This window comes from Semicossyphus pulcher, unplaced genomic scaffold (assembly GCF_022749685.1).
Source record: "Semicossyphus pulcher isolate SPU_LCO1_2020_fin unplaced genomic scaffold, fSemPul1.0.p SCAF_15, whole genome shotgun sequence".
In the NCBI taxonomy this organism is placed as follows: domain Eukaryota; kingdom Metazoa; phylum Chordata; class Actinopteri; order Labriformes; family Labridae; genus Semicossyphus; species Semicossyphus pulcher.
This window is the reverse complement of record NW_027211659.1, coordinates 12475086-12499322: the sequence shown is the minus strand read 5'-3', so window position 1 is coordinate 12499322 and position 24237 is coordinate 12475086. Positions and strand designations below refer to the sequence as shown.

Sequence of the window (24237 nt, the reverse complement as noted above, 5' to 3'; positions counted from 1 at the left end):
CTCTGCTGCCTTTTTTGAAGCCATCTGGACAATTAAATACTTTTTGGTAGGAGCCACGGTAGCCTTTTTATTTTATTTTATTTTATTAGACCCTCTATAATTCTGCGTGTCTCAGTCAGAACGTGTTGGCAAACAACAGACAGAATCTGCCAGCAAGCCATCTGAACCTGTTTATAACTTTACAGAACCACACCCTGGGATGTTGAAGCAGTTTGTCAGAGGAGCATCCCCCACTGTAGGAAACGTGTCTCTGTGTAGATCATTGCTTTTATAGTTGTTAAGAATTGTATATAAAACATTTGAAAGCTAAATTAGTCTGACTGCTGTCTGTGTCGGTGCGCAAGTGACCCATTTTTTACAAAGACTTTGTTTACTATGGCGTGCGTAACTGGAAAATGAGCGTGCGTTTTGCTTTAAGAAGAAAGTGCAGTTGGTTAAAGCATATATCCGTTTTCACTTAAACATTAGTTTATGTGTCCTTTAACTCTTGCTGGTTTCCGGTATATTTTTGGCTTGTTTTATTTTGGTAATTCGTATCTTTCATATCATAACCTGTCCCCTGAGACCTTGTTTGCAGTAAAACTGCTTCTGCAGCCACAAAAAACAAAAATACATTTTATTACAAATCTGATCAAATATTTTTAGTGTTTAAAAGTGAGGTTTTCTTATCTGTGACCAAAAGATAAATGGGCAGAGATTTAAAGGATAAACATTGCTCTTTAATCCTAAATGAGGTGACAAACTTTATTTTGAAATTTAAAAAAAATCAGTGGAACAAGTAATAAAGTGTTTAGGGTTGGGAGAGGTGTTGCGGCGGATTTCCAATTTATTGTCCAACTTGTACGCGTAATGGCTTTAAAGCAGGAAGAAACTTGGTCCAATAAAGCTATAGAAACGGCTAGACGTCTGGCCTAAATGAGTTTATGGGCCTGGTCAGTAATTACAGTCTCCTTTGAAACCCCCTTCTCTTCTCGGGGCGTTTGCGTCTGTTTGTGACAAACAGAATGTGGACACTTTCCTCAGGGTGTCTGCTCGATGGATTGTTTCAGAGGAAATCACCCCCACCGTAATGGTCACGTTTATTCATCAACTGCACTTCCCACAGATGGGGGAGAAAAAACCTTCGCTTTGACTGGTGTCTGATGCAGTCCCACCGTCTGATTAGCTTATTTTATTTTGAGAATTACAAATCGGCCTTGTGTCCTTATTTTACCTCAAACAGCCCCGGTTTGAGGACACAAAAAAGCTTTTGGTTAAAAAGACAGTGAGACATTTTTTAATGTTTTTAAACTTGTGCAAACAAATTTATTGTAACGTTTTTAATTATACCTCAAAAATAAAAAATGAACCCCCTTAATTCTAGCGTATAAATAGCTTTTGTTTACATATATGTGAGGACTGGGCTCGTTTGGAGATGTCTTCAGAGCGCTAGAGGGCGATATTGTTCTTTTAGTCTGAGTTCCAGCTATTCACTCACTGTTGAAACATGTAGGAAACACATGAACCAAACCATACACACAATATGGATTTATTGATTTTTATATGAAAAACTGTTCTTTTAACATATAAAATCCACTAGATGACCCTGAATGTCCCTTTTTGCGCTTAAACTGAGGGTTTAAATTGTCTTTTCAAACGTTCAAATTGAGACGGGGTTAGTACAAATATGTATCAAAAGCTCTTGTTGCTATAAAAAAGTTACATTTTCCATTTTGACGTTTTCCAATGTCCTAGTTTTTTTTTTTATTTAGGGAATATGCCGTGATAATGTTCAGACAGAGCAGCCAGTGTTCATCGATATAGAGAAGAGTCACTAAAGCAATGCCCCATTCCATCATCATTTGCAGAAAACAACAGATACTATTATAATCCGCTCTCAGAAGTCCAGCTCTAAATGTTCCCTTCAAAGGTCACATGCTCCTCTAAACTGTGTTTTAATTTCGGCCTATAAATAAAGTAGTACTTTATTGTCCGTGCATAATATGTTTTAAAAGCCCAGTCGTGCTTCTGTAGCCTCCAAACATGACAGACTTTGTGCCGTGTGTCTCAAATCCTAATATGATTTTGATGCAGTGTGGAAACGTGGCGAAATAATTTGCATAAAACCAAGGGGCTGGTGCTTACGATGGGTCTCTGGAAGAAAATAGAGCCTGTGTGATTTAATTATCCTTTCCAAATACTAGAGCCTGATCCGTATTTTCTTTAAAAGTGAAATTATCCAAGTGCAATATATTTGAAAAATCATAAAAAGATCCGAGCCTTAAAATTGAGTAACACACACAGGTCCCTGTGAGGACTGATTTTTATTATCTGATGATCAAGCTTCAGGGCTGAAGCATTATTTACTGTTGATAACAAGCAGCTGAAAACAGACGGACACCAGTTTCACATACTCGATGAAAAGCATTGTAGCCTGCTTTTCTTTCTTGCTGCTGTTTTTTATTTAATCTAGAGTTTAAAAAAAGGAGGGCCTTCTCCCTCCGTGTGTTTTGCTGTGTGTCCAGTTAAGTTAAAGTGAACATTACTTTCGTCCTCGCCATTAAAAGTGATGATTGTTATGAGAATTCATAGCCAAACAATGACAGCCAATGGCAGCAATCAGAGAGCACACAGGATGGATACAAAATACTGAAACAATAGGAGGAAATGTTGAATTGATTATTTAAGTCCTCATCAGAGTCATCTCATCGTTGGCATTCATGTGTCATGCGTACGGTGGCCTGTAAGAGAGCAGATTAATTACTTTAAGGCGACTGTCACGGCTGAAAACTGGACCCCAGAATTACCATGTTATGCTTCTTCGCTACACCATAACGCGCAACTATTAAACTGATTAAATCCTTTCTTTGATATTGACAAAGATACGATTGAGATAAGGGGACTTTTTCACGCGGTGTTACAGTCATGTGCCTCTTTCCTGACAGGCTGGGTCAGCTAGCTAACTCCTTTCATTAGCTGCAGTCACGTTACCCCCGTAAATGTTATGTTGCTCCATGTACACACACACACACACACACACACACACACACACACACAATAACACACTGTCCAGTGTTGTTAATGTGGAGGCTATAGTATTCAGGCCGAAGCTGTGAAAATTAGTGCTGCGTCATCAATTAGGAGGGAATGTGTCGGCTAACCGGAAGTAGCCTATTCGTTTTTTTAAGTCCACGTATTTCTACAAGTATAAAAAGTGTAGATAGCCAGTTTGAGGTTGGTCGTGTGTGTGTGTGTGTGTGTGTGTGTGTGTGTGTGTGTGTGTGTGTGTGTGTGTGTGTCAGCGAGAGAGTGAGAGAGGAAGAGGGTTTGAATTAGGCCTATTTCTGGAAACATCTTTTTATTAATCCCTCTGGTCAGACTACAATAATCCAGCCCACGAGCGCCAGAGTAAGATTGTTAGCCACATTTCAAGTCTCGCGACGTTTCATTAACAACAAGTTTGTCAGTCTGCTGTCGTATTTTTTCCACAACGAAATCCACAATAACTTTTTTAACAGTCGAGTTCTTTGCCGTGAAATGATTATCCTTTTTTATAGCCTATATATTCTGCAGTGAAATGTAGCGTGTTGCGTTCACTGCCTGGACGTTCTACAGTGAGTTTCAGTGGGAGGAAAAGACGGAGGAGGAACACAGAATGCAACAATGTAATCAATCAACAATGTAGGCTACGTCTGAAATATATTGAATCATGGCGTAGGTGTAGCAATGGATGTAGGGCAGAATGCTACGAATTGACAATCACCAGTAATCTCCTTGGCAATAATGACGTGTGACATGTTGGTGTCTTGTTATTGGCAGCTGACTTTTGATCTTTTGCTAGCTTATTATGGTTCACATATCTGAATATTCGTCAGGCCTTATTGTCATTATCATCAACTTTAAAAAAAAATTAAAAAATTCACACATTTGAGTTGAACACCGAACAATCATTCCCCACAGAAACTACTATCAGAGCTCTGTTTAGGATGGTAACCACATAATTTGAGCCTTAATCGATTGTGACATTACTATAACCTATATTTACACTTCCATTTTTAAACCAATTGCTTATCTTATTTTAATTAAATATTTTATTCTTTTATTTCCTTTTTAATTCGATTAAAACGATTATTTTGTGATTTTAAATTTCTTTTTTTAATTTCTTTCGAATTTCAATATTTGAACACAACGTCAGTTTACACTTGGTCAACTTGGTTGTTTGTTTCATCAGTTCTCCCGGTCTTAAAGTAAGCTACCTTGGCTTTATATTCTTTAGCGACCACGTTCTTATACTGTGAGAGAAGAGGAAGGAGAAGCCCATCAGACTGATTGATAAGCAGACATTGAAACTAGCTATAGCCAGGGAAATTCTTATTAGTCCTCTATGTGTCCAGCAATGTTGCAGCTGTGTACAGCCTGCACCCATATATACCACAGACCACGTGTCTTTTCTTTTTTCAATAACAGTCAGGAACATTTTTGCAGGGGAAGATAATCCTGCAGCATCCTTTCTTATAAAACCAAGGACGTCATCTAAGCCCAGCTATCTAAAACGGACTAGTTTTGCATCAGTTTTAACTATAGTTTAGACATTTGCACGGTTCTTATTAATAGCAGACACCGTTTGTTTTCTCTAACCAAAGGAAACGAGCTCGCTGGATTTGTCTTTAGCCCTCCATCATTCTCTCTGCGTACTGGTCCGTCACCAGATCACATACTAGAGCTATAATACCATTCCTCCTGTGCAACGACTCTCTCACCATCAGTGACCTCAAATAATAAATATAATATAAATAGAATGAGCAGAGACATTGTTCTGCATGTGTGCACTTAAAGCAATGTAATCCTTTTTTTAACCCTGCAATAGAAAGACAGTGTCCGTGTGGTGCGCGCTGGACAGAGATACAATAATGTCATAGTAGTGTAATGCAACAAATCAGGATCTTTTGCATTGCACACAGACACACACACACACACGTTCGCCTACACACATGCACACGGAGCTATAAGACAGGAAACCAGAGACGGAGCCCTGGCCGGACTATAAATCGCACCGTGCTGACTCTGGCACGCCACCAGATGATCGAGACTGAAATGAAAGAAATTCCTTTTCGCTGCAGACATGCACACATGGACCGACTGCTTCTGCAATGTTCTAAACCTCGAGGAACAATAGAGCCACACATTTTAATACAGCCTGAGCATTATTAATTTTTCTCCACTCATGAAATCTGCAGGCCCGGATGAGTAAGAGGGGAGGACGATTAATATAAACGTGTTTTTACACTGCAGCAAGACGCACATTTATTAAAACCAAGTTAGTGCTCTTGAACAATAAATGAGCACTAAGAGGGCCAGGGTCAAAATATAAAACTTTTTTCTATAAAATGATTTGCATTTATGTAAATACAAGTTATAAATACGCGTAAAGGCCATGTTGGTGCAAAGGCCGCTCACTTAAAAACACACACAAAAACAAACAAACGTTGAAAAAAGGAAATTAAAAACGCAGAGTTTCCTCTTCCTTTCGTTAGAACAAAAAACATCCAGACTTCATTGCTAAAATTGACAAACATACGTCCTCTTTTCCTCTAAACAAAGCAGACATTGGGTCATAATAATAATCTGCTTTATGCTCATGGTAAAAGGGGAATCATTTTAATGCCAAAATGTTCTTTTTCACACTGGAGAACTCCCTTTATGATAAATCTAAAACTATTTCCAGTGTCTACTCTTTTTTGCGAATTCAAATACATTTTCCGTTTTGCGTAAAAGCAACCAAACCCCTCCTTGTTTTCCTCCCGGGCACACGGAGGGGCTGCTTCTATTATGCGCAAAGATGGGGAGAATTGCTGCAGTCGAAATTCCTTTTTGTGAGGGGACAATTTACAGCTTTGGTAATAGACCTTTTTATGCGCCTCCATCGCCTGTCATTGGATGCCACTGGTCATGTGTGAGAGGCAACCATCTTCATGGCTCTTTTCCTGATTTCCCAGGCGATTTTTTTCCCACTGCATTCTGCGTGTATGAGGTTCAAACCGATGCGCCACGCTCTGCTTTCTTTAAAAAAAAAATAGCTTTCGTCTCATAAAACGTCTGATCGGCGCATGTTTCCCCTCTCTGAGCTGCTGATTCTGCTGGATGCCAGGAGGAGCGTCGCAACTTTTCCTCCATGTCTGACCTCTTCATCCTCACAGCAGCAGCTCCGCCACAGCTTTACCACAATTCGCAACAGAGGTGAAGCTCAAAGAATAAACATGGATTACCTCCGGATTTTAGGTAAGCCTTTTTGCGTAATAATGGACTTCATTAAGCCGTATGTGTCTGCATGGGAACTCTGACAGCTTCCTGTTTCATTAGTCATGTAAATTAGCAGCAGGTTGATGCCTCTCGGGTAATTTGGGGATCTCATGTGATGCTGGATGCGTTCTTAAAGATCGTTTTTATACTTTAAAGGCAGAAAATGATTTCAAAAATGTGCTTTTAAAGCTGCAGCTAAGAAAACATTTTAAGGAACGATCACAGGTTGTCAGGTTGTTTCCTTTAAATGCATTAATTGATATTTAAAGATTATTCTGCAGACATATAGCGTGTGTTATAAGTCAGTAATGCTTGTGTATGAGAGGTGTGAGCTGTGTTTTCGTTGCTGATATCTGAGTGCAGTCATTTCCACTTGAATTAGCCTTTATTGCACATCAACAAGCCTTTGTTTTTATATCCCTCAGCTTATCTGATTAGCCTGAAACACAAAGATATCATAAAGCATTTCTGTGCTATAAAATCTGCTGTGACTTGGTTCATCCTTGTTGTATAATTTCACAGATTTATTTAGCTGCTAACATGCGGGTTGTGTCGCATATGTGCAAGCTTATTGGTATAAAAAGTGGACTTTTCATAGCCTGTGTGGAGCTGGCTGCATGGAGCAGAGGCCAACTGAACAAAGACAGTATTTCACTGCGGCCTGACAGGCAGCTGCGAAAGTATTTACAGCTTTACTGCAATGCGGCAAAATGGAGCCTCAACACAGGGACTATAGGAGCCTGAGAAAATCAGACTGGCCTCTCTCTCTCTCTCTGTCTGTCTCTGTGTCTCTGTGGTGTAATAAAACAATGTAGAAAGCTTGCATCATAACTAAACACATCTGATATCTAGTTTAATGGAAGAATGTGACCTCAGGGCCTGCACACATCTCAGCAGATAACACTTTCTATGAATGGATGTGGTTTCACCCTGATTTCAGTCCCCTCCCTCAGACGTGTAGACTGCTCCAGTGTCAGGCTCGTTTGGATTTTTGTTTAGTAAGGACTGAAGACAACAAATGTTTCTTTTTTTATTGTGTGTTATAAAAAGTAATCTTAATAATGGAATTTTTAAAACACATTTTTCGTTTTCCGGTTACATAAAATGACTCATTTGCTGCTTGTTTTCACTTTCACGTTCATCAGCACAAGCAACCACATTATTTTCCTGTCTGCCTAACGCTTAGTAATACACATAAAACACGGCCATGATTGCAAACTCAAACAATACACATTTAATCGACTTTTATTCCAAAAATGAAGGCAGTTAATTCTGCAAAGACTCGATGATTCTTCTCGTCTCATTTGCAGCTTCTTTCTTTTCCAAAAAAACGTAAAAATCTGACATCCTCTTCTTTCCCACTTCTCTAAAGAAACCTTCAATAAGTAATATATATCGAAATAAACTTATTTACATTTTAAACGTTAAAATTCTCCACTTTCCTCCCCTGTAGCACATCTGCAACAATACTTTCCTAAAACATTATCAGGCTGAATTTTCTTGATGGACATTTCTTGCAGTGGGGTAAAAAAAAAAAAAAAAAAAAAGGGGAAGTCGTTAAAATGCCAGCAGAAGGCGCTGTTGCCCAACAGTCCGCCTCCTAGCTCCCATTCAGCAGCGCTTTACCGGCAGCTTCCTGAGCGCGGTGATTGGCTGAGGCGCGTGTCACGTGACATGCTTCAAGTTTGAAAGTAGATGTTGGAGAAGAGTGAGGAGGAAAATTCATAACTTCTGACCTGATGCTGAGGTTTGTTTTACGGATGAGATCAGCTGCTTTTGTCATCCACGTGTTGTTTTTACGATAAAACTTTATTTGAGGTACAGTTAAAATAAAACAGACAAAACAGTGTTTATTGCCATTAATTTGTAACGACAGCACAGTGCGTGCTCTATTCTCCCTTCAATCAAATATGGAATTGAACAAACTATTGACATCCACTTTTTTAACATGTTATATGCAGATAATTGAGAGTACAGAGTCTTCTTCCAAAACACCCAGGCGGCCTTAAAGGGCCCTGCCACTCACATGATCTCCAGGGAAATAACTTTTTATGAGGACATGCATGTAAAGAGTGACAAGCCTCTATATTTATCATACCTTTCCCCCCAAACCTCCTCCACCTCCTCCTTCTCACCGTCACATCATCATCAGCCTCCTGCAGGTTGCACAGGAAATAATACAGGACGAGTGAGCGTGGTGCACCCTGGGACAGGCCCGGATGAGTGAATGACATCAGTCTTATTGTGTCAGGTTCACTGGGGAGAAAAATGCACGTTTGGTGTTTTTGTTCCCACTTTTGGAGGTCAAAAGGCTTCAGAACAATTATATAATCAGAGTGATAGTCATCTCACTCAGTGGAAATTATTCTAATTAATAAAGGTCATGTTTTGATCCTTAAGGCACTAACTTGTGGCCAGAGACCAAGACTTTGCTGGTTTTCAAAAACAACTTAAAGCCTGATTTTTCAAGCTACTGCTCTGTCAAAATAAAAGCATGTTTCTGTTTTGCCCTCTCTGTTTCGTTCCCATTCCCCTCACAACAGTTACAACCCCCCAGCTTCCTCCCTTCCACCACTTTTCCTCCGCGCACATCAGTGTAATCGCCGTTATTGAGTAAGTGCAACTTTGCGGATTATTTATGGGCCTGCGCGCGGCTGTGAGTGGCTGTGAGGAAACACGTGACGCCATTAAAGTTTGTTTTATGGCCCGGGACTTGACAAGCCAAAATATAATTCTCATTGTGTATTAGTAAGGTCGTCCAGATGGGTTGGAATAGAGCTTCCATTGGCAGTGAGCTGCTGCACCATCAGGCTGACTTTCCCCCTCTGCGTGGTCGCGTTTGTTCCACGGTGTGCCATGTGTGGCTGCCTCTGCGGTAAGCTGTGTTTTATCATTATGCTCGTGCTATGGGCGTGTGATGTCACGCGCATATAGCTCAGGCTATGGCGTTTCCTGCCTCTGTAAGCGGCAGCAGTGTGCCAGGACGCGCAGACATGGCTGGAGGAAGATCTGTTGTGACTAAAATGTGGTTTAATCTTCTTTGTGTGCTTGAGCTTGGTTTGGTTTAAAAGATTTTATGCACTCATCGGTCCTTTTTGAAGGATTAAAGATGTTGTTCACTGCTGCATGCATTTACATGATAGCATTGGGTTTCTTATTTGTTTGGAGGCGCTGAAATCAACCTGTTGTCTCCAGATTCCTGCGGAGTTTTGTGGATTATTTTGGCTGCTTTAAGTAAATAAATGTTGCAAATATGGAACTCAGCCTCTCCTACAATTCGTTTGTGCCCAAATGTGAGCTTCAGTTTTAATACTAGTCACATGAATAACCATCTAAAAGCAGCACAGAGGTTTTGACGACACATTCTGTTTTGTATTTTTCACATGGATGCTGCTTTGTTTACTCCAGGCCTGGTGCCTTTATTTTGAAGGCCTTAAAATCATCAATTTTAATCGTTAGAAATCTATTCTACTAATGGTTGAATTATTTTAAATACAAAACTAAACATGTATTTTAATCTCTATTTTCTCCCATATTATATCATCTATTAATATCCGGGGAAAACCGCTCCTTCACTCAGACCGAAAATTAGATTAAATAGGCCTCGTGTTTTTCTGTCGCCTTCCAACGCTGAATTGGAGCTTTTTTGATCGTAAAAGCTTGTTATTTAAATAAAACAGCCGAGCTGAGCTGGTTAGCCTTTGGTTTAACTCGAGCAGCCAGGAAACGCTGACTTTATCTTTCTTTTGTTGTGATTCTCGGCTTTGACCCGTCTGCAGGACGAGCAGGGCGAGGTGAAAGACAGGTCAGCGTGTCTCACGAGTGTGGAAATGTGAAGTGCAAGAACGAAATGTTGCATGTTCTATAAAAATTTGTTTGAGCTTTTGTGGGAACGAATATTTGATGCTTTTGTTGAGATTAAATAGGGATGTGCAGAGTGGTGATAAAAACATGCACCATCTTTACGCATGAAAAATGAACGTCTGTTTAATCCTCAGCTTGTGAAGGCCTGTGATATAATCTGACAGGCAGAAATGGTAACTCCATCCAAATATGTAATTTAAATTACAGGACTCGTGCATCAGCCATTAAATAATTAGTTAGCAAAATGTTAGATGGCTTTTTTTCTTAATAAAGACGAACATTTGGGACATAAATCCAAACCTGAGATTCTAATTTCATTCTTTAAATCTGACTTCTTGTAGTGACCATAAGAAGTCAGATTGCACATGTTTGGGTGGCATTATATTATTATAAAACGTAAACATATGTTTGAAAATAAAATACTCAGCTGTTCCTTCTCCTTTTTTAAAACACCGAGATAACCCAGGCGCGCGCTCTCTCCGCTTTAATTCATTTGTAAGGCTGTTTGAGAAGAAGTTGCAGGAGCCGCCATGGTGCTTTGGTTAATGGCTGAGAAGGAGCTGGTAAACTTTTGCACCCTTTGAGCTGTCAGCAGCTCCAAAAATAATTGAACTTTTTGATAAGTTTGTAAATGATTTAGTTTGACCTCGGTGGCCTCTGTAGCCTCATGTCCTGCTCTGTGGTTGTAAACCCCCCTTTATATCACCCAGCGAGCGTCTATCGGTGATCTGCTGAGGAGTTTGGGTTTTACAGAAGCTTATCTTTGATTACGAGTTTGCAAACATTTTTTATAGTCATTAAAAAGTTCCTGTTCTTTTTGTGACTTTGGAATATAAGATGGAAGATTGCCTCGTGCAGGAAACCACGCTGATTTGTTAGCATGCTGTCTTTGCTGCAGGTTCAGCCTGTAAACCTACAATTTTCCATTTTTGATTGCTTATTTTAGTAGCAATAGATGACGTGACTCTTGAAGCTGCTGTGCAACCAGTATCGGTTTAAAGTAGCAACATATAGGTCATATAAAATCCCAAACTCAAGTAGATGCTTGCACCAAAGAATCACACCAAAACGAAATCATCTAAAGAAGCAAAATCTTCTTCCAAGAGGGAAAAACAGTCAAAAAGTAGAGACAGGCCAGAAAGAAGACCCTCAGATATTATTAAAGCTGAGTTAGGACTTAGCTGTATTCCTCTTTGTCCCTTATGTAACTTTGTCTTTAGGATATTTTGGTTCCTGGTCACTGTGAGCCCGTGCGTAAATGTCTGGCTCCACAAATAAACGCAGCGCTTATGAGGCTAAAAGTGGCCAGTGTGGCTTGCCGTCGTCTATATATACCCTGTAGAACCGAATTTGTGTGATGAAACCAGAGTCACAGATTCGATTCTAGGGGAGTATATGGTCGATGAAAAAACTTCGATGTATTGACTTGTTGCCTTCTTATCGGGCAGTTCGGTGCGTAACGTGCTGTCAGATGTTACAGTGACAGAGCTGATGGTAAATGTGACAACAGCTCATACATCAGGGGCGCGTTTAAACTCCAGAGACTGTCAGGAAACCTGATGCAAAAGGTTTCAAATAAATGTAATTAAGACTTCTTTCAGTTTCTGTTGGAGTGAATATCTAATGGATTTACCAAAAAGAAACCAAACCACAGCACGCTCCAGCTGCAGCTTTTTTTTTTCCTCCTGTGGCTCGTTTGTGTCTCTGCATTATTGATTCCCAGAGGCTGCTGCTGCTGCTGCTGGCGGCCAATGGGCTCTTGAGACACTTTTTTTTTTCAAAGGGACTGGAGCAGATGAAGGGATGAGATTCGTGTAACTTTTGGATGACCCCTTCTTGACAAAGACAGTGTCCATCAATTGTCCTCAGTCATTCTTCGCTGCTTTTATGCCGCGGGGCTTTTTGTAGCTTTTGTTGCTTTCTCTGTTGAACACCAAGCCTGCGAGTTAGACTTTACAAACTGGTGTATTTTTATTCCTGCGTTGATAAAACACCCAAAAAATGCACAATCAGTCTTTAATCTTTTCTTGTTTTATATATTTTTTTAATTAAATATTAAAGAAAAGAAGTGGAAGTGTGTTTTTTCTTTCTTTTCTTAAGGATATCTTTGTACAATATAAACCTGCACGCGGATGTTTCGGGTCTATATTTGTTTTTTCCACCAGGGTCTAATTAAAGTCCATCTCAAGTCAGATAGAATTGCTTTTAGTTGTATGTTTACCCGTGTGTGCACCAGCATCACCTCCATTGGCCGATCTGGTCACATGGTTCGCTAACTTTATTCAGTTGACACCAAGTAGGAGGGCTTTATGGAGGGAGGAAAAAAAGACAACTCGAGAAAAATTAGTATTTTCTACCTTCAGAAATTAATGGCCATGAGTTCGTATATGGTGAACTCTAAGTATGTGGATCCGAAATTTCCTCCGTGCGAGGAATATTCACAAAATAACTATATACCTGAGCAGGGCTCGGACTACTACAGTCCATCGCAGGACTCAGACTTTCAGCATCCAGGGATCTACCCACGGCCAAACTACCCGGAGCAGCCCTTCAGCTGCAGCACTGTGCCGGACTCGAGCGCGCAGCAGCCCCCGGGTCATGTGCAAGACAGATCCGGCCACTCGAGCCCCTTTAGCGGACAGACTGAGCAGGGGGTTACGGTGCCAGTGGCCGGACCCCGGACTTGTGGACAGCAGCAAAACACAAAGAGCCAAAATGGGATACAAGCCAAGACGCCAGCAGTAGTTTACCCCTGGATGAAGAAAGTCCACGTAACTACTGGTAAGATTTCTTCCTCTTCCTCTTCTTTACTTGTGCACCAGCTGAGACGTGTACTTTAAAAATCATTCAGTGTAATATTTATGGGAGTCTTTTAAAGGCCTCGCCAATTACACAAGTCATAAATTTTTATAGCTGAGGAAATAGGCCGCTAGGTGAGCGCCTGAAAGCTACTGAAAACACATATTGACCGGCTGTAATGGCGCTTAAACCTGCTGCAAATCTCTTTAAATCCAGCTCAAATCAGCCACCACTTCCTTATTTTGCTTCCTCGTGACTAATTTTGAAGTTTGAGCGCCCCGGGACTAGAAAGACACTCCTTTTGCTCTATATTTTCTCCTGCCTGGCAACATTTTCTGACTTTCTGTGTCTCTCTCTTTTGTTTTCCTTCTCCAAAGTGAACCCGGACTACACAGGACCCGAGCCCAAGCGCTCCAGGACAGCTTACACCCGGCAGCAGGTTTTGGAGCTGGAAAAGGAGTTTCATTTTAACAGGTACCTGACCAGGCGGCGGAGGATCGAGATCGCGCACACTCTCTGTCTGTCCGAGAGGCAAATCAAAATCTGGTTTCAGAACAGACGCATGAAATGGAAGAAAGATCACAAACTGCCCAACACCAAGGGCAGATCAGCACCAGCCTCAAGCCATCTGCAGAGCCTGCAAAAGGACAACCAGACTGATATCACAGCGTTATAAAAACAAGAGGAAGGGGTTAGGAGTGAACTGTACATAAAAAAGACAGAGGGTTGCATCTGACTTTTGCATGGACTGATGTCGTTTTTTTATTATTATTTAACAAAAAAAGACCCCACAGTGTTGACTCAAGACTGAGTCAGAAAATCAATCAGTCTTGAGGTTTGAAAGTTGAGCCTTCTCCTGCTTTTGATTTCCTCAAAGTGGCTCCAAAACCTTGAAACAAACTTATTTTTCTTCATCTTCTTTTTGTTGATTTGTTTGGACGCTCCACCCTGAGGACATTTAATGAGAGACCTCGGCTGATTTCATGGATTTAAACAAAGTGTGTCTGCTCCTTCTCACGTGGACTCCAAACAGGGAAGCCCTTCGTTTAAATTACACACACACACAAATTATTTTCCCTCTATTAAAAAAACGCACAAAATATAAATACTTGAAGGAAACATTATTTCCACAGAGCACGCCTAAAAACGCAACCTACTCTCGTAAGTTGCAAAAAACCCCGTCAAATCCTCTCACACGTTTCTTTGTTTCTCGTTTGTTTAACTTATTTTGTACAATAAAGCTTTGATTTTTTTTATAGCTTAAATATAAATCCCCCCAAAAAATCAAGACATTCCTGTGCGCATACTCCTCTGAGTGCCCTTATAAATCTCTCCTGACGTCTTTGTAAACAGTGTACATGCCATCTGAATCTAATATGAACCATCATTTGTTCCTGCATGGACTCAGATTGATATTAAATGTTTCACATCGGAAAGAATCACTTCCGGGATATTTTAAGGAGTATTATTGTTTATTTTTCTTGATATTTTTTTTACGTCCTTATTTATTTGTTAAAAAAACCGTGTACATTTTCGTATAGCACACACACAATTTTAATTAAAAGTATTCGTTAAATAAATTTGAATTAATCTAAAATATGTTTGTGCATTATTAGCATGGCTGTATGCGAACTTTTAGTCTTAGTTAATGTGGGAATCTTCCGGTTTTTCATTGACAGCGAGCTAACCGAGGGGGCTTTCACGTCACGTTTCAAACACACAGATTTCTTGTTTTAGACCGTCATTGTCTTTAGGAACAAAAAACAAAAAAGAAGAAGCTCTCCTTGTATGCCAGGAGCTTTCTTTCTGAAGCCAGGACAGGCTTGAAAAGGTATTTCAAGCGAAGGTCGACAAAAGCAGCAGCGGCAGGTTCATCCAGGGGACACGTTTCAGCCGCGAGGACTGACCCCCAGCACCCCCTGACCCGCCGGACAGGCAGCATTTTCTCTCCCAGGCGATGCTTTGCTTCTTTTTTTTTACACACTTAAAAGCCAAAAGAATTCAAAGCAGGATTCAGTGTTTGAATTCCACAGTTTTCCACGTGTTTCAAACCGTATTTAAATGAGACGAAGCCCCCAAAAGGTTCCGATTTGTGCATTTGTCTCCTCATGTCAATATGCAATCTTTTTGGTTTTATTTTTGTACATGCTTTCTACCTTGTATTGTGCATTGAGATGCGAGAAGTATATTGGAAAAAAATAAAGATTTCTACTGATTATGCATTTATATGTTTGCAGCTGGCACTTTGTCGCGAGTTCTTTTTATTTTCTGCACGAGAGAAAAACCCAGATTTGGAGGATATTTATTTTCCCGGGCCAAACAAGGTATTTACATTTTTCTCTTACCTCTTAAAAATTGAAATTTCCCCCCTTTTTTATTTAGCAATTTAGTGCATCGTTTCGCTCAGTCTGCAAAAGCCTCACTTTTGGTGGGAAAAGAGTTTTTCTTGCGCACGTGGAGCCAAATGGACAAACAGCCCCCTTCTACAAAAAAAACCTCCACACACAAATGCACCAAATGTGCGCTGCCTGGGCAGAGTCAGCCTCTTCTCCTGTCAAACGTGTAATTTACAAGCATAAATATATTTTTTAGGCTTCAACAAATGGAGCATATCTTTTAAAAAAACATTCTTTAAAACGAGTTTCTGCTCCGGTTCTTTCACAAGCTCGTATCCAAAGGAGCGCATGGGTGCGTAAAAACGTCACCATGAGCTCTTTGTGCAGCTTTTCAAGGTGATTTATTTATTGAGAACTGTGTTAGGTTTCTTATTAGGCTTTAATTTGAGTAAAAACACAGTAAATGAAGTTACAACAGTTACATGAGTCTTTATAGACCAAAAACACAAAAGGAAAACTTTTGAGATTTCTTGGCCCAAAACCAGATCACCACATTAATCAGGACTGTTTTGGCATGTAGGCATACACACACAATAAACCACTACATACACTGCCTCAATATACAACATACACTTACATTACACTTTAGATTTCATATGTAGCCCCCTCATGCTGCACGAGCACTGCCTTTATTGAATGTGACCCCCTGCATCACTGACCCCCCCGCCCCCCGACCCTCCACACAGCACATCAGCTCTGATCCAAACAAACGTGCTCATAAACGGACATGTGGAAAGACAATCTTCAGTCACTCAGGGCTGTTTTCATCCCCAGCTGACCAATGTGTAATCCCAGCTGAGCTCACGCGAGGTTATAGGCGTGCACGGGCTCTATATGTGTGTGTGCGTGTGTGTGTGTGCGTAAAGCACAACAAGCGCGCGTCATATAGATTCAGAGAGAAGCTGAGACAAAGTGATGCGACCGATCCAGCATCCTGCCATCACTGATGTGCACAGAGATGCTGAGGAGAGCTGAGAGGAGAGGGGGGTATGTTGGCACGGTTGGACAGTTAATCTAAGTTTTATAGTATAAAGTTATTAAAGGGTGCCATAGTGATCACTATTTATAAGCCTAAATTATTTAGTATATAAAACCCTTAAGAAACAAACATAAGTAGTCTAAGATCTTGCTTGTAGTTTCATTTGAATTGAATATAAAACAAAGTTAATTTTAAATGAAATATATCATAAAATAGTTCCCCCGGCCATTTTCAGGTCAGAGCAGCCTCCTCCAACATCCAGCAGTGCAGCCACACTGACCTACATGTCTGAACGGCAATAAATGGGAGCCAAAGGCAGTGCCATTTTCAATGACACTGCACCCAGTGCAGGAATACACCGTCTTCGCTCTCCATCCGGCCATATTTGATTTCCAGCTGTTTTCGCAGAAGCCTCTCCGAGCCAGACAACCCCCCTAAGATATATTAAAGTGCGCTGTCTGCATTCACAGATCTAATCCGGAGACTATACCACTCCGCTCTCCATTCTCCGACCACGTGATTGTCTAAATAATTAATGCAGCACGTCCCCCTAGAAACACGGCGTCGTCATTAATCGCGAGGACTCTATCAGACTTGAAAACTGAAGAGATCCCCCAAGAAAATAATATCCGATACCCGGCGCGAGCGTAGCCCCGCACTTTAGCGACACATCCGAACCGATGGATGCTTGGGTAGGTAAATATTTCAGCATTTTTCATGTAGCCAGAGCTGCTAAATGACGATATCAAATGTCGTGATATTTGATAAATTGCTCCCTTTTGATGTGTGCGCTAAAGGCTGTGGTTAGTCGCTGTTTGCATGTCTTCTTTTTTTATTTAATATGTCAGAAATGGTGGCTTTTTTTTCGGCTTCCTTTATAGGCAGATTTGCTGAAAGGGATTGATAGGATTTATGGTAAAAAGTAAAGGGCACTGACATGTATTTATGGATGCTCACTCAGAATAAATGCTCTTTCGGACACATAGAGCTCAGGGTGGCCAGCAGCGCTGGGCCCATTCAATCTTTATTCACACTCTTTGAACCAATTTAGTCTAAAAATTAAAAAAAGAATAACTTTATTTTTAAAAAAACAGCATTTGAAGTAAAAATAGATGTCTTGTTTGGGCAGTAGAAATCTTGATTTAAAGTTCAAAATAAGATTGAGAGGATTGTCGATATCTGCAGTTTTATTTGTTGCTGTGAGATGATTTGGTTTTCTAAGAAGTCCTGGAAGTTTGGGCACGCTGACACTCCTGCCTGCTTGTAAATCATTCTCAGTAATTCCTGAAAGGGTGCGAGGCTGTTGGGGGGCCGGGCGAAAACTGTAAATCTTTCACTTTTATTACCCTCCGAACATATGCTGCGACGCTACCAGCCCTGCATCCCTGCTTCTTCTTCCTTCTTCCTCACAGCAAACGGCTACAGCCGATGCTCTCTGCGGCTCCGAAGCTGCTTCTTGCAATCCATCCTCTTTTTCTTAAATATTTATATTTGCAAACCGATCCGTTCTTTTCTTCTGAGCTGAAAAATGGAAACAATGCAGGAGAAGACGTGCCCCTCTGTCTCTCTCTCTCCCTCTTTGTGTGTGAGGACAGACACAACAAACAAAAGATGATAATGTGCTTTATTTGAATACAATCAGTCCCAGATGGAAGGAGAAAAAACGCACGTGTCATTTAATTCATAAATCATTTTTAAGATGCACGTCCCACTCCGTTTGCAGTTATTGGGCGACCAAACAGGACATCGATAGGAAGCGTTCTAGTATTGTTTTACAATAGTGTGCAAAGATACTGAGCTGTGGTGCGTTTAAGGCCCAAGTCACACGCTTTATTGTGAAATTTCTGATCTTTTTAAGCAAAAATCCACAAAATAGTGCAAATTTCCAATCACAATTTATACGCACAACAAGGATGCAGCCTGAGAATGTGTGCAAATCCTCATCACAGCTTTTAAAATGACTCAATATGCAATGCTTGTGTTAAATACTGAAGTGCACGAGAGTTGAAAAATGCTCGTGATGAAAAGAAATAGGCAGTGAAGCCCTCTCGCGCAGCTCAGATGAGGAAATAAACGCCACCCTTTATCAAAATGGATTGGTGAGGTAAGGCTCGGGTGAAGAAGAGAACAATCACGTGAACAAATATGCTTGTATCTTAAGGCAGCCGCCTTTATTTGTCATCACAAAGCTTCCGAAACACCTAAAAAAAACCCTCCTAATGTTAGAGCTCCAAATCCGCGCAGGCCTATCCGGGCTGTGAATTCCTGTATATTCCAATGGGTGATTGATTGCCAGGGATTTTTTTTTTTCTGGAATAAGGATACCTTGTTCGCTTTTTATTGGTAGTTGAATGCGAGTCCTTCCATTCTTTCGGGAATACTGTCTCCATTGGTATATGGAAATGTCTGAAAAACAGCAAGATCAGGTTTAGGACAGCATTGTGTGCAGACAAAGGGTGAAGGATTTATTCTAGAGAGGAGCTGAGACTGAGAGAGGAAACTGTTTTATGATGAATTGATTCACAGGTAAGAAACTGCACGGCAGAAAGCCACCTTTAACCACGGGTTAATATAATGCAAGGGGATATATGTGATTTATTCCGCTCATGGAGGTGATGCTTGTTAATGTCGCTCTCTCCGCCGGATGTATGGAGTCTGCATCCACCTCCTGAAAAAGCACATTCATAATATATTTTATTTAAGCTCAAATATTATCGACGGATTGCGTCCTGCGCCCTCTTTTTTTCCAGCTGATTTCACGTTTGGATGAAAAGCGGCTCAGAGGAAGAAGTAAGAGAGGAACTTTTCTTTTTCGCTCTTGGATCGTAAATCACATTAATTTGTTGTCTTATCGTCACTGTGGCGTTTGTGCGTGATTTATGTGGTTTCTGCTGTATGGCTTTGTTAACCTGAGACTTTATACTATACACGAATTCATATTTGACGCTTTTAAGGATTGGCGGAATGGATACTGAAGACGGATTAAGGCAAATACTTTGGTTTTGCTGCTATTTTGGATGCGTTTTTGCACGCTTTTATTTTGTTAATGTAACTTATGTAAACATTTATTTCTTTTTGTGTTTGGAATCAAATCAGGCCTTATGTTAAAGTGGATTATCTTCATTTTTCTCATATTACTATAACAGATTAAGGTTTAATTAATGTGTAGTACACCTTTATAAAGAAGACTCGCTGTGCGTATTTGCAGGTAGCAGATGCATTTCCGCTTAATTCAACAAAAGGCAGCATTATAGCAGCAAATCTCTTGCTGCAGTGGAGCTTTGGCACTTTGTGAGCAGCTGTATTATCATCATGCATTTTACACTATCTTAACTATTTTAATTAATTTGTATAAACTGTCCTTGTTTCTTTGATTTAACAAACATTTGTGAGATTTTTAAGCAGCTTTCGAGTCGTTTTAACTTCCTGTCAGACTTTGAATGTCCAAAGCATGAGAAACTACTAGCCGACATAATAACACTCGACACTGAGTCCGGCCCTTTGTGTGCACCAAACTTACCGTAACAGCGCGTAGGCGAAAAACAGCGCTGTGTGAAAAGAGGAGCATGTCTGCTACTAGCAGCCCAGTGTGCTCAAAGGCACTTCAGGCGGACATTATCGACCAGTTTAACAAATATTCCACATCGAAGGAATTTTAAATCTCCATGGTGGCATTTTTAATCCTCAATTGAAAGAAGAGAGGAAATGGTGCCTTCAAACTCATAGTAAAAAAAAAGAACATTTCTCTCGTTTGATTCCTGCTTCTGGAGGTCCGTCGAGCATCCGCGCTGAAAAAAGCTGCTTTGAATTTAAAGAAGACTTGGGGCTACTTGAAGGCAAACAGCTCGTTGTTCATTAAACTTTGACTAAACGCTGAATGACCCAAAGGTCACTAAAAAAAGCTTATGACTGCTAAATATTCGAGCTGGCTCTTTGTGTAAAAGTGCACATGTCAGACTTTTCCAAGCTGCAAAAAAAAAAAGTGTCATTGCAGAGATAATCCCTCCAATTTAGAAAATGTTCAAGTCATAAAGAATGAGAGCAACTGAGCAGGAATCATGTGCAAATTTTCTTCCTGTTTTTTTTTTATATTAAATAAATTCACCTTTAATTTGTATCTTTTTCTCTTTTTAAAAAAAAAATGTGACTTTGTCACACTGGGCCTGCCCGCTACTTGCTTATTCTTGTAAAATATTTTGGTTAAAGCTTCGATTAAAAAAAGGAACAAAAAACAAACAAATGTGAACAAACATTTCTTTCCTCTCTCTTGCAGGTCGAGGTGGGAGCGGTGACGAATGCGTGAGGGATATAAAAGAGATTTACGCAGATTTCGGTGAGTAACATTTCCTTTAATGAAGGGAGCGAACAACACAGCCAACTGCTAACAAGGTGAAAGGGTGATTTGTTATTAGGCTGCATATTAACGCTCACAGAGTTCCACAGGAGGCTTAAATCACGACAACAGACATGAGGGATGACTTTAGACTCTACGTGGAATTATTTGCGCACACCAGTCCCATTCTAATACACCCCGTTTTTACGCTGCAGCAAAGCACATGTACTACTATTTCACCACAAGAAAATACATTAAAAAAATACAGGAATTATTTTTAAATTATAATGAAACATCACCGGAAGAACATGCACATTTTAAAATGTAAAGTCAAGAAGATTTTCACCATTTCATCTCACAATTTCGACATTTTTACCCGGTTTCCCAAAATGCGCAACGCGAACATTCTCCCTCTTTTTAAACCAGTAAAACATCTCCAGCCTCTCCTCTCTGTGTTAGTTCTTGCAGCCTCGCGCGCAGCCAGAATGGAGGCATCATTTATAACCCGAGCCTCTGTATGGGAGAAGCCGCCGAGTATGAAATTCTTTCCCTTGCCTTCCTCCTACGCCTAGTTTTACACTTCTGAGGGCCGCGCGTCCCGAGGACTGTTTTGCTTTTCATTCCTCTCTCAGGCCGTTTACAACCATAACATTTGCGGTCATAAATTCTGCCCGCGGTCCACACTGACAGGTGCAATTGTTATGCACGACGCGGACTGCAGCTCCTCAAGCCACCAACATACAGTACAGGGCCCTTTGATATTTTTGTTGGGGTAAAATGCCAGCATGCCACATGCGCGTCTCTGTTACATTCTTACAATAAATGTAGCTGATTTAAAAAATATCAAGCAGAATATTTCAACCTTTTTCTAAATCTATTATTTAATTTATAATTGAGCCTAAAGGTGAATGTTACATGAAAGGAGCAGATGCGTAAAACCAACCAAACAACCAAAACACAGGTTGCGTAAAGGAAAATGAAATATCATATTTAACTCCTACACCTATCCAGATAATCTCTCTCTCCCTATCTCTCTCTCTCTCTCTCTCTCTCTCTCTCTCTCTCTTTCTCTCTTTCTCTCCCTCTCCCTCTCTCCATACATTTGACATACTAACATTTATAACAATCAGTGGATGAGATCAGGTTTTTAGCTCCTCTTGTGCGTAAAACATGATATCCAAACTCATGCGCGCGGCCTTGGTGGGCTATATTTCTGCTACAGGGAACAATGCATGACGGGCTTTGTCAGGCCTTGTGATTAGTGAAAAGGGTATTGTGTGTGTCTGTGTGCGTGTGTGTGTGCGCGTGCGCGACTGTGTCAAATGCTGATTCAGCTTATTTCTGAGGGACTCCTAAAGCCTCCCAGAGGGTCCTTTTAGCGAAAGTTAAACTTTAACTGTTTTGTGCCATGAAATGAGTCACACTGCTTGAGTGTGGAGCGTGGACATGCGTCACTGTGGCGATGTGTGATTTAATGGCTGCTGTAGAGCCCGTAGCAGCACGAGACTTGGGCTGCAAGCAGAGAGAGATTTGGTTTATTTAAACTCAAGCAATCTTTGGACTTGTGTTTAGGAAGTTGCAGCTACAATGACTGCAGGCCTTATTCATGAGTGTGATGTATGTCTCTGCGCAGGTCACAGTCTGGAGCAGCGGTGGGAAACACCAATCACGTGAATAAACACCATCCATGCCATTGGATCCAGTTTCTCTGGCTTATTGGCTTTGAATCCCCAAAATGCAGAAAGCAACATACTACGATAACTCTGGACTTTTTGGAGGCTACACCTACCCCAAACCAGACTCCTACAGCTACGGCCCCGCTCACCAGTCCTACCCCACCTCTAACATCGAGACTGACTACCAGAGCTCGGTGTGTCCCATCCAGACCTCCGCCGTCCGGCCCCCGGCCCTTAAAGACAGCGACCTGAACGGGGACTGCATGCGCCAAAGTGGCAGCCAGAGCAACAGCAGCAGCAGCCAGGCCACCAGTATTGTGGAGCAGCAGGGGCCTCCGCTGTCCGCCTCCTCCCCCAGCTCCAATGGATCTGCACCACCGAAGAAGAAATCTCCATCCAGCAGCGGCTCCAGCTCTGCCACGCCGGCCCTCACCAAGCAGATCTTCCCCTGGATGAAGGAGACCCGGCAGAACGCGAAGCAGAAGGGCAACAACTGCGCGGCTGCAGGTAGAGATCATGATGGAGACCCCTGTGAGTGTGAATGGGGGAGCTGGGCCCTTTTGTGCTTACATGTATGATTGAATTAGACTTTGAATGTCTCATAAGACGCTAAGATGATGGTGTTTGTGCTTTCCAGGTGGAGAGGTGAGTGATGAGAAGAGCCCACCCGGTCCGGCCTCCAAACGGGTCAGAACAGCGTACACGAGCGCACAACTGGTGGAGCTGGAGAAGGAGTTTCACTTTAACCGCTATCTGTGTCGCCCTCGGAGAGTGGAAATGGCCAATCTGTTGAACCTCACCGAGCGCCAAATAAAGATCTGGTTTCAAAACCGGAGGATGAAATACAAAAAGGACCAGAAATCTAAGGGGCTCGCGCACTCTCCCCTGGGGCACTCCCCGGATAGGAGCCCACCGCTGAGTGGCCCAAATCACATTGGATACTCTGGCCAGCTCCAAAACAGCCTCAGCTATGACGCGCCCTCGCCCCCATCCTTCGCCAAACCCCAGCAGAACATGTACGGTTTGGCCGCGTACACGGCGCCCTTGGGTGGCTGCATCCCGCAGCAGAAGAGGTACCCGGGCTCCGAGTACGAACACCACGGCATGCAGAGCAACGGCGGCTTTGCCAACGCGAATTTGCAAGGCAGCCCCGTTTACGTGGGGGGGAATTTTGTTGATTCCATGCCAGCCTCGGGCCCTATGTTCAACCTGGGCCACCTTCCCCACCCCTCATCCACCAGCGTGGACTACAGCTGTGCCGCTCAGATCCCGGGGAACCACCACCACGGACCCTGTGATCCCCACCCCACGTACACAGACCTCACCTCTCACCAAGCGTCTCAGGGAAGGATTCAGGAAGCGCCTAAACTCACGCATTTGTAATATGTGGTTCCTCTGTGTGTGCGCGTGCGTGCGTGTGTGTGTATGTGTGTGCCAAAATTACGTTGCGCTCTTTTTATTACCTCACTAGTCTAATAACTACACTCCAAGCGAGTCGTGTGTATTATTACAGTATTATTGATATTACTATTAATGCTATTGTGTAATTATTTTCTAAATGATACAGCTTTGTCCATTTCTCTTGAATATTTGGGGACGCGCAGACGCAGACTGGTTGTTCCTTTTTTTGTTTTGTTTTCTCAAGTGCAATGCGCAGTTTTTGATTGAATATTTCATGGCGTTACTTGAAGGTAAGTCTTGTAGATCACAAAGGTAGAAGCTCATGTTTAGAGAGAAGGACTTTAGGAAAATGTTCTGTCTGTTTGTCAGGATCTCATTCTCCTCACGGGCATTATTTATTTGCTATTATTTCTTGCATAATCTTCCCTCCTAGCATATTAGCCTATTTATTATTTAATAACGTTTGTATTGCACATTATTTATCGTTTATATGCGAGTATTTATACGTGT

The 24237-nt window shown here is 41.5% G+C and overlaps 2 protein-coding genes across 5 annotated transcripts; both read left to right on the top strand.

The window, feature by feature from the left end:
* The first annotated feature begins 12497 nt into the window (after positions 1–12497).
* hoxd4a (homeobox D4a) lies at positions 12498–13618 on the top strand. Its single transcript, XM_069662750.1, has 2 exons — positions 12498–12924; positions 13320–13618. Exons 1-2 carry the CDS (start codon positions 12513–12515, stop codon positions 13616–13618), a joined length of 711 nt encoding a protein of 236 aa, XP_069518851.1. The 5' UTR covers positions 12498–12512.
* An 8767-nt stretch (positions 13619–22385) lies between these two features.
* On the top strand, positions 22386–23709 carry hoxd3a (homeobox D3a). Of its 4 annotated transcripts, none has more exons than XM_069662749.1 (2): positions 22386–22821; positions 22964–23709. In XM_069662749.1, exons 1-2 carry the CDS (start codon positions 22386–22388, stop codon positions 23707–23709), a joined length of 1182 nt encoding a protein of 393 aa, XP_069518850.1. The 4 variants fall into 4 exon arrangements, with proteins under 4 accessions (XP_069518850.1, XP_069518849.1, XP_069518848.1 ...); XM_069662748.1 differs by having other exon boundaries at positions 22386–22833; XM_069662747.1 differs by having other exon boundaries at positions 22386–22857.
* The last annotated feature ends 528 nt before the right edge of the window (positions 23710–24237 follow it).

Bases quoted from the DNA above. Each gene is read 5' to 3' on its own strand.
- hoxd4a (XM_069662750.1), top strand. From the start codon at position 12,513: ATGGCCATGAGTTCGTATATGGTGAACTCTAAGTATGTGGATCCGAAA. The intron at 12,925-13,319 runs GTAAGATTTCTT...CCTTCTCCAAAG, and splicing joins GAAAGTCCACGTAACTACTG to TGAACCCGGACTACACAGGA.
- hoxd3a (XM_069662745.1), top strand. From the start codon at position 22,386: ATGCAGAAAGCAACATACTACGATAACTCTGGACTTTTTGGAGGCTAC. The intron at 22,864-22,963 runs GTGAATGGGGGA...TGTGCTTTCCAG, and splicing joins TGATGGAGACCCCTGTGAGT to GTGGAGAGGTGAGTGATGAG.